Consider the following 15,892-nt stretch of genomic DNA (forward strand, 5'->3'; position numbering starts at 1 on the left):
TGCCCAAGTTCTCTAGGGTATGGCCACAGGAAATCTAGGAAGTTGTAGATTTTCTTTTCGTACACACAATAGAATGATCATACACCTGACACTTAATAGCCAATAGTTGGTGCACTAATTAAACACAGCAGTGTGCTGAAATAGGGTCCAGCCCCACGAGGAAATCCTCGGAAGACTGATCCAAAGGTCTCCATCTCATGAAGAACCTGTTTTCTTCATGCCCAATTTTTGTTGTTCACTACGTGCCAACCTTTCCTATTCGCCCTTCTGAATCTGACCCGGTCTTAAAGACCTGCCTTTCTCATGAAGCCTCCTACTTTTCAGGATACCTGGATAGATGGTGAGAAAGTGCGCGGGGGCAACATAAGATAGCGATGTGGTGCCAGAGGCCTGGTTAAACCCCAAGGCAACCGTCTCCCTAGTGCTCTAGCACTAGGCTGCACCATGGAGGCAAAGGGACTGTTCAAAAGTTTCCAGAGACAAATTAGGATCAGAAGCCAGGGGAAACGGAATTGCGCATCAGAAAGGCAACACTGGCATGAAGCTGTAGACACAAGCAGAATCACTGGCAGGAAAAGGATTAAAGAATGGTGAGAGGAAGTTGGGAGTGGGTTGGGTTCAGCAGTTGAGACACCAAGTCGGCAAACACTGGGCTTGAGGCAGAACGTATCTTTGCATAGAGCCTGGAGGGTGTGGCAGGGTGAGGCAGCTCCTCCTTCAAGGATCTTCCCTGAATACTTTGGTTCTCACAGAAAACCCTCTAGTGGCAGGGAAAAAGTGAACCCCAGGCCACTGGGCCAAGCCCTCCGGGTCTGCCCTGGCTCATGAGCAAGGGTTCTGAGGTCATGCCAGGGAAGTTACCCGTTGGGTGTCGGTCTGAGCCAGGGCAGCCAGGAAGGAGGTGAGATGTCACAGGCTAAGGGTGGTGAGGGGAGTTGGGGCTGGAGGGGCAGAGAATCCAAGGGCAAAAGCAGGAGGTGGTGTGGGAGTTGGGAGATGAGAAAGGGGCTGGGCTGTTCAGAGAACACGCAAAATAGAACAAGGGGTGGATTCAAAGTGGGGTCAGGAACAACCCAGAAAATGGATTCTGACAGCTATTTGACTTTTAAACATTGGTTTGGGGTAATTCTCTTGGTGGGAGGTAGAGCTCAAAGTGCCAAGCTCTCACACCCACCTCTTCTACTCTGAACCATTAACTGTAAGATGTAGTCATATATTGTTTTGTGTTTCCCCTGCTATTTCATGTGTGTTTCTTTTGACTCTCCCACCTAGGACCTAGACTCTGTCTTATGTTTCTTCAGTCTGTCCCCCTGCCTTGTGCAGTGATAAGCTGATGGTTATTAATTTATGAATTAATACCTACCATCAATCCTTTTATTATTTGTTCTCCTTGCCCTTGCCATACATACATGCATTTAACAAAATTTTCTTTTTATACATTATAAATAATAACAACATTTATTGAGTACTTATTAATTCTGAGTCAAGCATTGTGCTGGCTGTTGAAACACATGCATCAGTAAAGCATACTGTTGGTCCTTGGAGAGCTCTCAGTCTGGTGGGAAGAGACAGAAATGCAAAGAGAAAGATTATGTGTATCAAGGGAGGCTTCACAGAAGAATTGTTATTTTGGGTCCCAGAGGATGAATAGGAGTTCACCTCGTGGCTAGGACAGGGAAAGTCCCACAGGCAGAGGGAAGAGTATGAGCACAGGCACAGTTTGATTCTTCATCTCCATTCCTTCCTGTAGCCATAGGACATCCTTGTCCAAGGGCCCTTCTACACCTCAGTTCGAATCCTTGAATAAAGATAAATACACAATTTCTGTGTACATTGTGCATAAACTGAGAGCCTGGGCTTCGTTCCTTTTCCTCACCAGCAAAGATGCAAGTAAAGACCTCAGCCAATTGGTTTTTTGATGGGGCTTTGTTGAGTTTTTAATGTCTCATCAAGAGTCTAAACATGAGATTCTTTGCCATTTTCCTTATGAGCACTGGACTTGAGTGGCAACTCCAAAGAATTACTCTTCTCATCTTATCTGCTTTTGATTAATTAACTGAAATACTATACATCATGAATAAATACTTCACATTCATTTTACCACAGATAATTTCTTTTTCACAGTAATAAATGTAAAAATGATTCCTGTCATCTACCAATTTCTCCACATCCTAAAAATCTTTTCATTTAGCCAAGATGGTCCAACAGCACTTTATCCTGCTCTGAGTGAGCACTTTTATCTTCTGAGTGATTATGGAATGCTTGAAATCACATGGGTTCTGAAGAATGGTGCATTATAACACTCACACAGTTCAGAGAGAGTGGGCTGTTTATCCAAGAAGGAAGTTTTTCCTCTGCTGAAGTCTATCTCCCTCTGTTATCCTCAGACCTTAGACACACCAGTAGCAGTTACAGACTGTATTTATGTGTCTTTAATTGCATGCAGAAACTTGGGGCCTGAGAGCATGTATTGTGAGTCGTTAGGAAAAGGCATGGTGGAGCCCCAGTGAAGAACACAGTGTTGTAACTGGGAAGGTCATCAGCAGACTTTGGAACAACCGTGTGGCTGGGTATGAACACCAAGAAGCTTGGTGCTTTACTTTCATGCCTGGAAAGCCCTCCCGGTACTTGAGCTTAAAAGTTGAGAGAGCAGGGCCAGCCCAGTGGTGTAGTGTGGTTAAGTTTGTGTGCTCTGCTTTGGCGGCTCGGGATTTGTGAGTTTGGATCCCGGGTTCGGACCTACACACCACCCATCAAGCCATGCTGTGGTGACATCCCATATACAAAATAGAGGAGGATTGGCACAGATGTTAGCTCAGGGCTAATCTTCTTCACCAAAAAAAAAAAAAAAAAAAAAGTCCAGAGAGGAAATGGCCATGCCCTGACTGCTTTGACCCTGCTCGGGGCAGTTCTGTAATTTGTGACTTGGACTTCTTGCCACGCAGAACAGCTGAGAACCTTTCCTGGAATCAACTTTGACCCAGGAAGACTCTTGGGTTTGGGTGGACAGCTGAGATGTTAATTGCCATAATTTCTTATGCTCTACTAGAACACCTGAGCTCTTTGTTTATTTTATTGTTGGTGGTGGTGGTGGTGGTAGTGGTGTGTGTGTGTTAGTTTTATATGATAATGAACAAAGATCTGAAATCTCACCCTGTCTCCCACTTGCTTCATATCCTTCATCCCGCTGGCTGGTTAGAAGCAAAGAATCGTGTAGGCGATGGGTGCTGAAAGCAGCCTTAGGCAGCCAGGACTCCCCATCGCACAGTACTCCCCCCTCCTTCCCCCTCCCTGCCCTCTGCAACTCTGAGTTCTCTTTCTGAACCTCTCACCTAGATCTCCACCTTCTTTTAAGTTCACGATGAACCTCGGTGTGGCGTGTTTGCGACGCTGTGCCGAGGCTGCTGTCCAAAAATAAACTATTGTACCGAGGCGGGGAAAGGCTGGTTTCAAGAGGTGTGCCAGCCAGCCGTGATGTTCAGTAGTTCTTATTGGTTAATGTCTGCAAATTTTCTTTTTCTACAAAAGCTAAATGGGGCTCATTAAACTCCTCTGGTGTAATTTTTTTTTTTAAAAGAAAGGACAAGCTAAAAATAGCTTAAGTACAAGTCTTAGAGGCAGTGAAAGCATTGGTTGTTAGGAAGAACCGGTGATGAGTTCTGTGGAGAGGTTTTCACAATTGAAATTTGAAGCCCTGCAGGAACTTCCGGACCCCAACAGGAAGGGAAGGCAGAGGGCTAGGGAAGAGAGGCCTTGGGGGCAGAGCACAGGTTCCAAGAATGGACTCCCTCTCAGATTCAATTCAATTTTGCTTTTATCAAGCACTTATTAACATATAAGCTACCAAGTGGTCATAATATAAAAGTTCCTGACTCATGTCTGCTTAGGGTGTCAAGATCCTGGTACAATTTCATGCGAGAGTTGGGACTGGAAAATCTGAAGGACTGCCCCATTGGAGGCACTGGCTCTTTGAAGAAGATGGCTGTCCTGACTCATCAAGGGATGATAAGGCCTTCCTGCCATGTGCCGAGAGAAAGCAGAAGACAAACAGGTAACCAGTGTGTGAATACAGCAGGAAGTGGGATTTTATTCACTTGTCCCTCACTAATGATCCCCTATGCCAAGAGCTAAAGCAGGAGGGTTCAGGCAGCAGCAAATTATATTCTGACACTTCCCTCCCCAGGTTTTCATGTTGGTGAAAGGAAAGGCGGGGAGAGCCTTGGAGATGAAAATTAGTCATCAGTGAGCACTCTGCAGCCGAGAGGTTTAACGAGGGCCTGGGCCAGCTGAGGAGGTGCTGCCTGTGGACGCAGTGGACGCAAGTTTGTGTGGCCCCGGCCCTCCGGACACCTCAGCACTGAGCCAGCTCTCCTCTGACAACGGCCTCCCGGCTCTCAGCGTGGTGCCGACCACACCAGGCCCCCGGGACTTAGGGCCTCTCTTGCCTGTACCAGTGTTAATTTGGATTCGTAAACCTGTGCAGCCTTCCTGCTTCTCCCTGCCTTCTGGAGGGACAGGGCGTGAAGTGAGGGTGGGGAAGAATGACTCATTCTGCAGGAGGGAAGGAAGAGTTCCAGCCTCTCCCAGGGTTATGTCTCTGCTAATCCCCACTCCAGGCAGGCCACATGTGGAAGACATGGCGTTGACTTAGAAGACCTTGAAAGTGGTGTCCAGCGGCGACTTCTGGGCCTCGGGCGCTGTCCCCTGCCCTCCCTGCTCAAGAGCAATGAAGAGATGGTGAGCAGATAGATGGTGGGGAAGGTTGAGACGGACATTAAAGCGGAGACAGCCACTTGGCAGGCATGTGGTAGGTGGCAAGCACCAGATTGGGGCCCTGACCTGGTGACCTGTGAGGCCCTGGTAATGGTAAGATGCCATGGCTCCCCAGGGATGGGGTCCAGGGGTGATGGCTCCTGAGTCTGGGAAGCGGAGTGCGGGAGGAGTCGCAGCAGCACTGGTGGCTGAGTGCCCTCCATTCCTGCCTCTGGTTTGTGCCGTAGGCTCAAGAACCCAGCCCTCCCACCATCTGCTGAACCATCCTCATACTAAGTCACCCCACAGCAATAATTCTAGGGGCCCGACTTCTTAAGTGCAGTAAGAATATTAGAAACCATCTCCAAAGGCTTATTATCTGCTGGGCACCATGCCAGGCTTGTACCTACATTATATCTCATTTATTCATCAGCCAGTCCCAGGTTCAAATTCTGGCTGTGCCATTTATTATTGAGGGTCACTTTAGGCAAATTACTTAACCTCTCTGAGCCAGTTTTTTTAAGCCATAAAAAGTGAATAATAAAAGCACTTATATTAAATAGTTGAGAGGATTAAATAAGTTAATGCATGGAAAGTGCTTAGCAGAGGCCTGGCACAGCACTCAATAATGTTTACCATCGCTACTATGTGCTGGGATTATCATCATCATCCGGCCTATTTTACACATGCAGTCAAGGCGACTGGCAGCTCTGGTATTCCCGCCTGGGTTCATGGGACTTTAAAGCCTGGCTTTTTTCCATTATGCCTCATTACTTTTTAAGATTTCTCTTACAGGATGTGGCAATTATAAGATTCAGAGTCCTTTGAACTCTGCTGAGAGTGGAACAGTGTCATCTCTTGTTTCCTATTAATAGTTTAACACACTGGCATATAGATCACAAAATGGTTTCACTTTAAACATCACACCCTCAAGTTCAGGAACTGTGTCTTACACACTTTTGCTTCTTCAGTGTCCAGCAGAGTGCCTGTCACTCAAAGGCACCCAACACGTGTGTACTGAGTTGAACTGACTTGGATCCACAGGGAAAACGAAGCTGGTGAGGTAACTAGGGCTTCACTGCTCCCCCTGGCCATCCGCTGGGTGCCCCGTTTGACCCCAAAGGTCATTGTCTCCATAATTCCCAGCGTATTGTGAATTAAGGTGCATTTTAAAGTTCCTTCCTCCGTATTTCTCTCTTCTTAGTCTCTCTTCTCAGTGTATTCATTTATTGACTCTACAAATAACCATTAAGTGCCTGCTACATATCAGGCTCTGTGCTTGGTGCTAAGATATAATAATGAATAAGAAAATCAAAGTTCCTGCCCTCACAAAGGGATACAGTAGGTGTCCAGGAGGTGAGGTTGGAATAAAGTTGCTGAGGAATGCCGTGTGCATTAGACAGCAAGATGTGTGCACTGTGTGCCGTGCTCTGGCGGGAGAGGTGGAGGTGCCATGGGAACATGCAGCAGGAGCGCCTCCCTGGGACTCGGACTCAGGCAATAATATCACGGGGAGCAGCCTAAACTGAGTTGCGAAGTGGAGTGGGAGCTACACAGGTAAGGGCTGCAGCGGGGAGCTATGTTTGAGGCAGAGAGAAGTGCTGGGAAAGTGCCACCGAATAGGGACCTGTGGGTATGAAAGGGGGGGCATATATATTTGAGAAACAAAATATATAGAAATGAGGCAACTTGAGAAAATGTCTGAAGTAACAGCAACAGATGGTAAATCACTTCAAATGATGTAATAATATATGCGTGTGAACGCATTCAGTAGAATGCAACAAGAGGTATTTTGTCAAAATGAGGTCACAGACTACCTACATGAGAGTCACCCGGGTTGCTTGTTAAATATACAAGGACATCATCTCAGGCCTCGGGAATCATAATGTCTGGAGGTAGGGGCTGGGCATCTGCAAGTTCAGCAAGCACCCTGGGTGATTCTGATGCCTGTTAAGGCGTGTGAACCAGTATTTACTGAGCACCTCCCATGGTTCAACAAGCCCCACGGTCAGGATCAGAGAGGAGGGGTCTAAGGTCCAGAGGAGACACCCATGCGCCCTGGGGCATGAAGGCACGGTGCTCTCAGAGGCAGATGAAGACAAGGGAGGATGTTTCTAGTAGGTGAGATTGGAATAAAGTCACTAAGGGAATCTAAAAAGATGCTGCGGGGCCCACCTGTTGGCGCAAGCGGTTAAGTGCGCGCGCTCCGCTGCGGAGGCCCGGGTTTCGCCGGTTCGGATCCCGGGTGTGCACGGACACACCGCTTGGCAAGCCATGCTGTGGCGCCGTCCCATGTAAAGTGGAGGAAGATGGGCACGGATGTTAGCCCAGGGCCAGTCTTCCTCAGCAAAAAGAGGAGGATTGGCAGATGTTAGCTCAGGGCTAATCTTCCTCACACACACACAAAAAATACTTAATAAAAAAAAATTAAAAAAAAGATGGTGCAGGGGACAGCAAAAATATTGGACTGCCTGGAGTGGAAGGGCAAGGTTGTGGAATAACAAAGTTTTAGCTAAAGAAATTTTATGGAATTCTGCAAATGAAAGGCATTTAATCAGACAACAGGAAATTATTACATGGTCTTCAGCAGGAAAAGCTCTAGTGCGATGGAAATCCTATTGGAAGGATGGTTAACAGGCAAATACTTTTGTGTTTAGGACTTTGGACACCTCACTTAATTTCACTGAACCTTGATTTCTTAATCCATCAAGTGGAGATGACGATACCTACTTTTCAGGATTGTGAGGATTGAGTGGTATATATATGAAAAGTCAATCCTATTCTGGACCAAGGCTATATTAAAACATTAACGAAAACTAAAACCAAACACACAATTTTTCATAACGGCTTGTGATATCTGGCCCCATGATAGTTAGTGTACCTGTTTACTGTATATTTCCTCCGTTCCTCTGGTCTTCCCTGAGCCTGTCTCTAGCTGCTCTGGTGGCTTCCTGGGAGCCTGCGTAGCCAGCCCTCTCATGGAGCGCCCTCTAGTGCTGAATGCTATAATGACTCATTCAGTCTTGGATCTGAGGGTAGTTTTCTAATCTTATGAGAAACTGTCCTTTAAAGCTAATACAGCCTACATGAAAATAACGTCTTTAGTAAGAAGCAACACATGGATACCAAGGGCAAATTACTTTGTAATTTTTTAGCCATAATATCAGTGACTGGTTAATGATCTTCTTCTCGAAACAAAATCGCTTAGCAAATACTGCGGGGTTGAAGATAGACCCGAAGACACAAAAGTTTCCCTTCCTGAGGCTTCCCCTATGTTAAAAAGAAAACCACAGGCCCCAAATGGCGTCACTCGTGCTAAAGCCCATGATACCAAACCTAGATTTAATACCTGATCTAATTCCGGGAGAGTTTCAACCTCTCCCGGAAATGTAAAAATGTAATATTAATTGACCAGTTTGGAATTTTCTGATCAAGCACCAGTAAGGTAATCTGTCACGTGGGCCCTCTCCATTCTCACCCCCCCCCCCCAAGGAGAGGTAATCTCCACGATATATAGCGCCCCCCCCATTCCCTTCTCCCAAGAGGAGCCGGCTTGGCCTAAAAATAATCCTTTCTTTTCTTTTGCTAATAGCTCCCTTGCCCTGCCCTTCTTCCTATAAAAACTTTTCAGTGTCTACAATCCCTTTAGAGCATCCTTCTACTAGCTAGATGGGATGCTGCTGGATTCACAAATCATTTAATAAAGCCAATTAGATCTTCAAATTTACTCAGTTGAAGTTTGTTTTTTAACACCTTCCGTGCTTCCAAAGCAACTGAAAAATGTTTCCTTCAAACGTTTCTTTAATTGATTATTTCACTTACAAGTTCCTTTTTTTGAAAGAGTGGGAATATCACTAAATTGGAAATATCAGGAGTCTGATATCTGATGCCAATTCTGTTATTGGCTAATTGGGTGACCTTGGCTAAGCAACTCTCCTCTGGATCTTAGTTTCTGCAAATGTAAAATGAGAAACGTATACTCCATGATCACTCAGGTCTCTTCCAGCACGTGGTCTTGGCCTAAATAGAGAGGCTGTGCCTGGAGTGGATATTACACAGGGGTAGGAGTCAGAAGACTTACATTCTTATCCCTGTTCCAGTATTTACCAGTTCTGGGACCTTGGCCAATCATTTAACCTGTCTGGGCTTTAGTTTCCTCATCTGTAAAATGGGAAACAGACCTGCTCTGCCTTATTCACAGTGTTATTATGAGGCTCAAAAAAAGGCTATTCACAAAATACTTTGAACACTATAAAATGCAATAGAAAATGCAACATTCTAAAATAAGTTCCCCTTCCTAGTCATCTTTTTGTAAATGATGTATGGCAGTTAAGGACTTTAAAAACAAACATCTAGTTTTAAACCCACCAGTTAGTAACTCCTATAACTTTAGGTAAATCTAAGCCTCAATTTTATTACGTGCAAAGCAAAAGAGATCAATATTGTTATGGTGATTAAATAAATATATGAAAGGGCTTAAAATAGTGCCTGGTATATAATAAGAGCTCAATAAATTTATACTATTATTTTTCTCTAATCAATTTCATTATAGCATTTAATGGGTAAAGATGCAAAGGAAGAAAAGTTAAATGATTTTTCGTAAGTGATCAAAGACTTTATTCTTAGACCCTTGAATGGAATTCTTTTCAGACCTGCTGTGTAGCATACATCTTTAATTCTAGGAATGTGTTAACAGGAAAATCAAAGAACGCCTCAGACTGTGTAGGAATGACAGGTTAAGGTCCATGCTTGGTTTAGAGACTTTTCTGACAATCTACTTGAATAGCCAACACAGAAGTTCAGTGTCCTGATTGATTTTAGGAGGCCAGTCCTACATAAACAGGACAATTATACAAAACGCTCTCAACCTCTGGATTCTCTGGACTTTGAACTCTCTGCTCCACTGGATCGTGCTGCTCCCACAGCTGGCACCAGCTCACCCAGCAGAGGCCTGTACATTCTGCCTACTGAAAGGCAAAACATTAGGACTAGTGGTGGGACAGTCCCTCCTTGTCCCTGGGTCCTTGACCCAGACTCTGGTCACCATATAACGTCCTTTAAAAAAATTAAAACAAGGAGAAAAGTGGAATCCCAGTGAAGGACCATAAGGCCACTCTCAGAGTAAACAGCTGTGGGCTCTGAGAGGTCCTTCTGGGGCCCAGTGATGATGCTTTAACAGGCTTATTCTTGATTTCCCCAACCTTCCCTCCCATCTTAGGTAAAGGTGTCTGCATGAACAACTGAGGACAATGCCCCCTGGGAGCCAGCTGGTCTCATTTGTCAACAGTGTTCAGAGGACTGAAGGGAGTGGCACCTTGCATATCAATGGGACAACTTCACGTCAGTGCTTTCCCCTGGATTTTGAAAAACAACCTCAGTTTTCAGGCTGTGTGCTGAAAGGGAGAGCCTAGGTTGCAAAACAATACTGGGAAAAGAGGCTCCTGGGCTCCCTCCACTTCCTTCCAAGCCCAGTCTCCCTGACTACCGTGGGGTCCCCAGAGGAGGGCAGCGAGGAGCATGTGTAGAAACAGGTGCGGAGAGTCTGGGAGCGGTGGGCCCAGCAGGCTCATTCCTCCCACATTTCTCTTGTTTTAAAAGTTAAGACTTCTGCCAGCAATCTATTTAGCGTTATGTGCAATCATCTTAGAATCAGAGTGACCAGACGGTGGTGTTTTATAGCCACGCAGCTGTAAGGTTGACGCCCTGTGGTGTGAGGAAGCAGGGAAGCAATAGGTAATCTTTTCCGGAGTGCTGTCTCTCCACGAAGGAAATCAGGGCTTCTCCGCACATTGCCCCAGGGAAGTCAACTGAAGTGGGCATGGCTGCTTTCTGTGGCCGCTTCTCGCTTTGTTTGCAATATCCCATGAGATGGGTTGGAGAGGATGGGGAAAGGGGATTGTCACCAAAAGGGCCCTCATTCTGCATTTCAAACTGCCTTGCTCATATAATTAGGAAATCAAACACTTTACAACAATCCAAGGCCCACCAAACTCCTATGTCTATTACATAAGAAAGAAGCCCCTTCATAAAAGAGGCAGACTGAAGTCAGAAAGCCTAGATTAAAATCCCAATTTATTAGCTTTGTGATTTGGGGCAAATCCTCAAGGGCTATACATAGAGAAAGTATATCCTACCTTCCGTGTTGACCTCAAAGGGTGGTTATGAGAATAAAAATTAAAACGTGATGCAGTGTATGCAAAGGCTCTGGAAACTGGAAGAGATGTTTAGAAGTTCCTGCCAGGCATCTGGTTCATACCCGGAAAATATCTGTGGAATTGGCTGCTGGAGGGAGATATGTGGGATGTCAGATGCAAAGCAAAGCTGGTGGGGAGATATTTGGGGCTTTGTCTTTGCTTACTCCCTTCAATCATTGACTCTGTCCACACATGAAACTGGTTTCAATTCCCTTCAGCCCCACTCTCCCCACCAAACAGCCCTCCGCAAAATGTGCACAGTAGTCTAGATTCTCCAATACCATCGCAGCAGCCTGGGCCTGTCCACGTGTGACTGACCGTGTGCCCAGTGGCTCATTTGTAATGTCTCCTAACATCTATTTTCACATACTAGGAGGCCAGTGCAACAGCCCCATATGGACCTGAAAGAAAAAGAATATCCAGATATATGTAATGACCTCACGGTGCCTCTTCTAGGCCACAGCTGTGTTAAGTTTGTCATACTCTAGAATGGAGCTGCTCAAACTTTAGTGTGCTAGAACCACCTGGGGAGCTTGTAAAATGTGAGTCTGATCCAGATGGTCTGGAGCGGGCCTTACATCTCAGGTGGTACTGATGCTGGGGGTCCTCAGAGCACACTTGAAGCGGCAGGGCTGCAGAAGACTATCAAGGACTCAGTCACCTCTGCCTCACATCCCTGTTTTCATTGGTTGACCCACAATTGTAAGCCCCATCCCATGATTTCACTCCCAACAAAACTTGGTGCGTCCTCTCCTCCACCTCAGTTTCCCACTCACTTCCTCTTTCCCAAGCCCTTCCATTGAGCCATCTGGACTCCCTATCTTCTCAGTTCTTGCTCACATCTGTGAAACCCTGTTCCCCTGGGGCTCATGTAAACTTCCTGATCTGTTCTTCTTCGTCACTGATGACTACAGTCGTAGCCCTTCTCTCTGTTTCAAGTTCTGCCATCATCTTGGGTGGTGTTCACATCTTATAGATGGCCCAGCTTCCTTAGTTCTCCATCTCTGATTTACCTTCTTCTTCACCTTAGCCCAGACACCACTTCTGTGACCATGCTCTTGACCTGGAAGTCACCCCAAACTATTCCTTCTCTCATAGAGTATTTCAGAAAGTCTACTCTGATCTCAATTCCCACCTTTCCTCCTTATTTGGTCTTCATACCCTCTTTCACTGCTGCTGTGAACTTGGGTTCCCCACAGCCTGAGGCCCTGTCTGAGCTCTCCCTCACCTCCTGCCTTCTTGGGTCTAGTCCCTGCTGAATGCACTCATATACCATGTACCTCTCTTTCAGGATGTAATTGAAACAGCAGGACTTGAGGAGCCCAATTATAAAGCAAACTTATTTTCCCCCCACAATTGCCCTTATAAATCACCCTGAGGTGATGGTTTCCCCTGGATGAGACCCCCAGCAGGCCCCATAGCTTATCTGCTCACTCACAGGTCATGGAAAGTGCTCTCGTCACTTTAAGTCTCAGCTGAGTAAGTAATCATGCCCAGTGCAGAGATATAATAAAAACTGTGAATCACTCAAAGCTGGCCTATTGCAAGCTGGGAGCCTGCAGTAGGAAAGGGGAGTGTAGTCAGCTTCTAGTCTCCTTACAATGCCAGGTTCTCCCTCCCTCTACCAGGTGCAACTTTGGACCCCTAACAGGATTAGAGGGGAAAGTGGAGATAAAGGGGACAGAAAGGATCTACTGACTAGAGGGTTGGCACTCTCTGGGATGGGCCAGTGTTCAAAGTGGACTCTTTCCTGGATGGGCTGCTCTGAGATTCTTTGGAGCCCAGTTCCTGGGGATTCTTACCTGCACTTCCCTAATACAGTGATCCACTTATTGACTGGCCACTTGAAACTCCTCCTTTAACCTCTGTTCTTGGGAGTTGACCTCTCTCTGTTGGAATACCTTTAAGAGTAGTCCTTTGGGGAAAGTCCCTTTAAGGGGCTTCTAGGTCAACTCACAGCACACCCTTCCAATATCTGCACTTCTGTGTCACGGTAAACATACACCTTGACCTGTGGTCAGTGGAGTGAACTTACTTCCCAAATTACACCCTCCATGCTGTTGCCACAAGCAGCTTCACTCAGACACCTGCCCTTTAGATTTCTTAGGCATGAGGCTGATACCAGTCCAAGCCCCACCTCCAGGGATGCATTTCAATTGCTCCAGAAGGTCTCCCTGAAGGCCTGCCACTTCTTCTGCATTGTGGGGATTTGGGGTGAATCACACATCATCCACTCACCAGATCCTCCTCCTGAAGTTCCCAGCCCTGCTCTCAGACTCTCCAGCCTCTTTTGTAGGCTGGGGCTGGGTAGTCAGCTAAGGTCTCAAAACCAGTTCTTAGCCTCCTCCCTTACAAGTCCTGCACAATCGAGCTAACAGCTCACTCTGGAATATGGGAGCACTTGCCACCTGTTATCTTGTGTCCTCAGTCCAAGCAGATTCAAAATCCCATGTAAACATTCTGCGACAGTATTTCTTCTCATAGTAGCAATGCTGCATTTATTTTGTTGTTAATCTTTGCCCTCCTAAAAGATAATCTCCACAAGGTCTGAGGCCATGTCCTGGGCATGTCAACACCCATCATGTTATCTAATAGTTCAGTAGGTAGAGCACGCAAAGGGCTTTTATGCAGCCCGCCTTCCTGAGCCGCAGACCTTTCCTTCTCCCCTTCACAGCCCAAAGTCTGCAGTTTGTACTCTCCATGTCCTAATTTCCTAATTCGTTGCTAGGAAGAAAGGACAGGCTTTGATAGGAGTTCGGGGAAACTATACTTGGCACCTGAGCAGAGGCTTATGGTTCAGTCTACCCCAGCCACAGCCCTGGCCCTGAGTTGGCTGGCTGCTCCCCAGGATCATGACCACTGTCCCCTCCTCTTTGTGCCTGTTCCTGGGTCTTCAGTCAATTTCACACAATCAGTGCAGGCTTTTTTTTTTTTATTGCGGTAACATTGGTTTATAACATTATATAAATTTCGGGGGTACGTCATTATATTTCAATTTCTGTGTAGATTACATCATGTTCACCACCCAAAGACTAATTACAAACCATTGCCATACACATGTGCCTAATCACCCCTTTCGCCTTCCTCTCTGCTCCCTTCCCCTCTGGTAACCACCAGTCCAACCTCTGTCTCTATGTGTTTGTTTGTTGTTGTTTTTATCTTCTACCTATGAGTGAGATCATATCGTGTTTGACTTTCTCCATCTGACTTATTTTGCTTAGCATAATACCCTCAAGGTCCATCTATGTTGTCACAAATGGCCAGATTTCATCGTTTTTATGGCTGGGTAGTATTCCATTGTGTATATATACCACATCTTCTTTATCCGTTCATCCTTGATGGGCACCTAGCTTGCCTCCAAGTCTTGGCTATTGTGAATAATGCTGCAATGAACATAGGGGTGCATATATCCTTACACATTTGTGTTTTCATGTTCTTTGGATAAATACTCAGCAGTGGAATAGCTGGATCATATGGTAGTTCTATTCTTAATTTTCTGAGGACTCTCTACACTGTTTTCCATGGTGGCTGCACCAGTTTTCACTCCCAGCAGCAGTCTATGAGAGTTCCCTTCTCTCCACATCCTCTCCAACACTTGTTGTTTCCTGTCTTGTTAATTATAGTCATTCTGATGGGAGTGAGGTGATATCTCATTATAGTTTTGATCAGCATTTCCCTGATAATTAGTGATGTTGAACATCTTTTCATGTGCCTGTTGGACATCTGTGTATCTTCTTTGAAGAAATGTCTGTTCAGATCTTTTGCCCATTTTTTTTTGTGTGTGAGGAAGATCAGCCCTGAGCTAACATCCATGCTAATCCTCCTCTTTTTTTTTTTGCTGAGGAAGACCAGCTCTGAGCTAACATCTATTGCCCATCCTCCTCTTTCCACCCCCCCAAAGCCCCAGTAGATAGTTGTTTTAACTGGGTTGTTAGTTTTTTTGTTGTTGAGATGTATGGGTTTTTTATATATTTTGGATATTAACCCCTCATCAGGTATATGGTTTGCAAATTTCTTCTCCCAGTTGTTAGGTTGTCTTTTCACTTTGTTGATGGTTTCCTTTGCTGTGCAGAAGTTTTTCAGTTTGATGTAGTCACATTTGTTTATTTTTTCTATTGTTTCCCTTGCCTGGTCAGACATGGTACTTGAAAATATGCTGCTAAGACCAATGTTGAAGAGCGTACTGCCTATGTTTTCTTCTAGAAGTTTCATGGTTTCAGGTCTTACATTCAAGTCTTTAATCCATTTTGAGTTAATTTTTGTATATGGTGTAAGATAATGGTCTACTTTCATTCTTTTGCATGTGGCTGTCCACTTTTCCCAACACCACTTATTGAAGAGACTTTCCTTTCTCTGTTGTATGTTCTTGGCTCCTTTGTCAAAAATTAGCTGTCCATAGATGTGTGGGTTTATTTCTGGGCTCTCAATTCTGTTCCATTGATCTGTGTGTCTGTTTTTGTGCCAGTATCATGCTGTTTTGATTACTGTAGCTTTGTAGTATATTTTGAAATCAGGGAGTGTGATATCTCCAGCTTTGTTCTTTTTTCTCAGGATTCCTTTGGCTATTCTAGAGCAGACTTTCTACAGGAAGAGTCTCACCCAAGCCTGATACACCTGCTGACTCCTGGGCTTCAATCAAGGGGAAAGGGCAGGGTCTGGGCCTCTGGGTGTCTCAGTTTCCCAGGAATGTTGTAACAAAGTCCCACAAACTGGGTGGCAGGAATTTATTCTCTCATAGCTCTGGAATCTAGAAGTCAGAAATCAAAGTGTCAGCTCATGCTGCCTCTGAGGGTCCAGGGAAGAATCATTCCTTGCCTCTTCCTAGCTTTTGGTGGCCGGCAGTAGCCCTGGGCATTCCTTGGCTTGTAGCTGCATCACTCCAGTGTCTGCCTCAGTCGTCACATACTTCCTCTCTGTGTGCTCCTCTGTGTCTTCACATGGCCCTC

General features: G+C 45.6%; 1 protein-coding gene across 2 annotated transcripts in view; it reads left to right on the forward strand.

The window, feature by feature from the left end:
• LOC147918055 (uncharacterized) overlaps positions 1-15,892 on the forward strand; it is a 33,982-nt gene that overhangs the window by 10,617 nt on the left and 7,473 nt on the right. Inside the window, exons 2-3 of one of the 2 annotated variants that reach the window (XR_015556030.1) lie at positions 3,888-4,051; positions 4,184-4,807. Coding sequence is in view for 1 of the 2 variants with exons in the window: in XM_087447811.1 (XP_087303937.1) it covers positions 3,888-4,051; positions 4,184-4,236 (217 nt within the window). In the remaining variant the exon portion in view is untranslated. Of the gene's footprint in view, positions 1-3,887; positions 4,052-4,183; positions 8,455-15,892 lie in introns of those variants that run through there. The other variant, XM_087447811.1, reaches the window with a different exon arrangement.

Source organism: Ceratotherium simum, chromosome 2 (genome assembly GCF_057802395.1).
Source record: "Ceratotherium simum simum isolate JZ-2026a chromosome 2, ASM5780239v1, whole genome shotgun sequence".
Taxonomy (NCBI): Eukaryota; Metazoa; Chordata; class Mammalia; order Perissodactyla; family Rhinocerotidae; genus Ceratotherium; species Ceratotherium simum.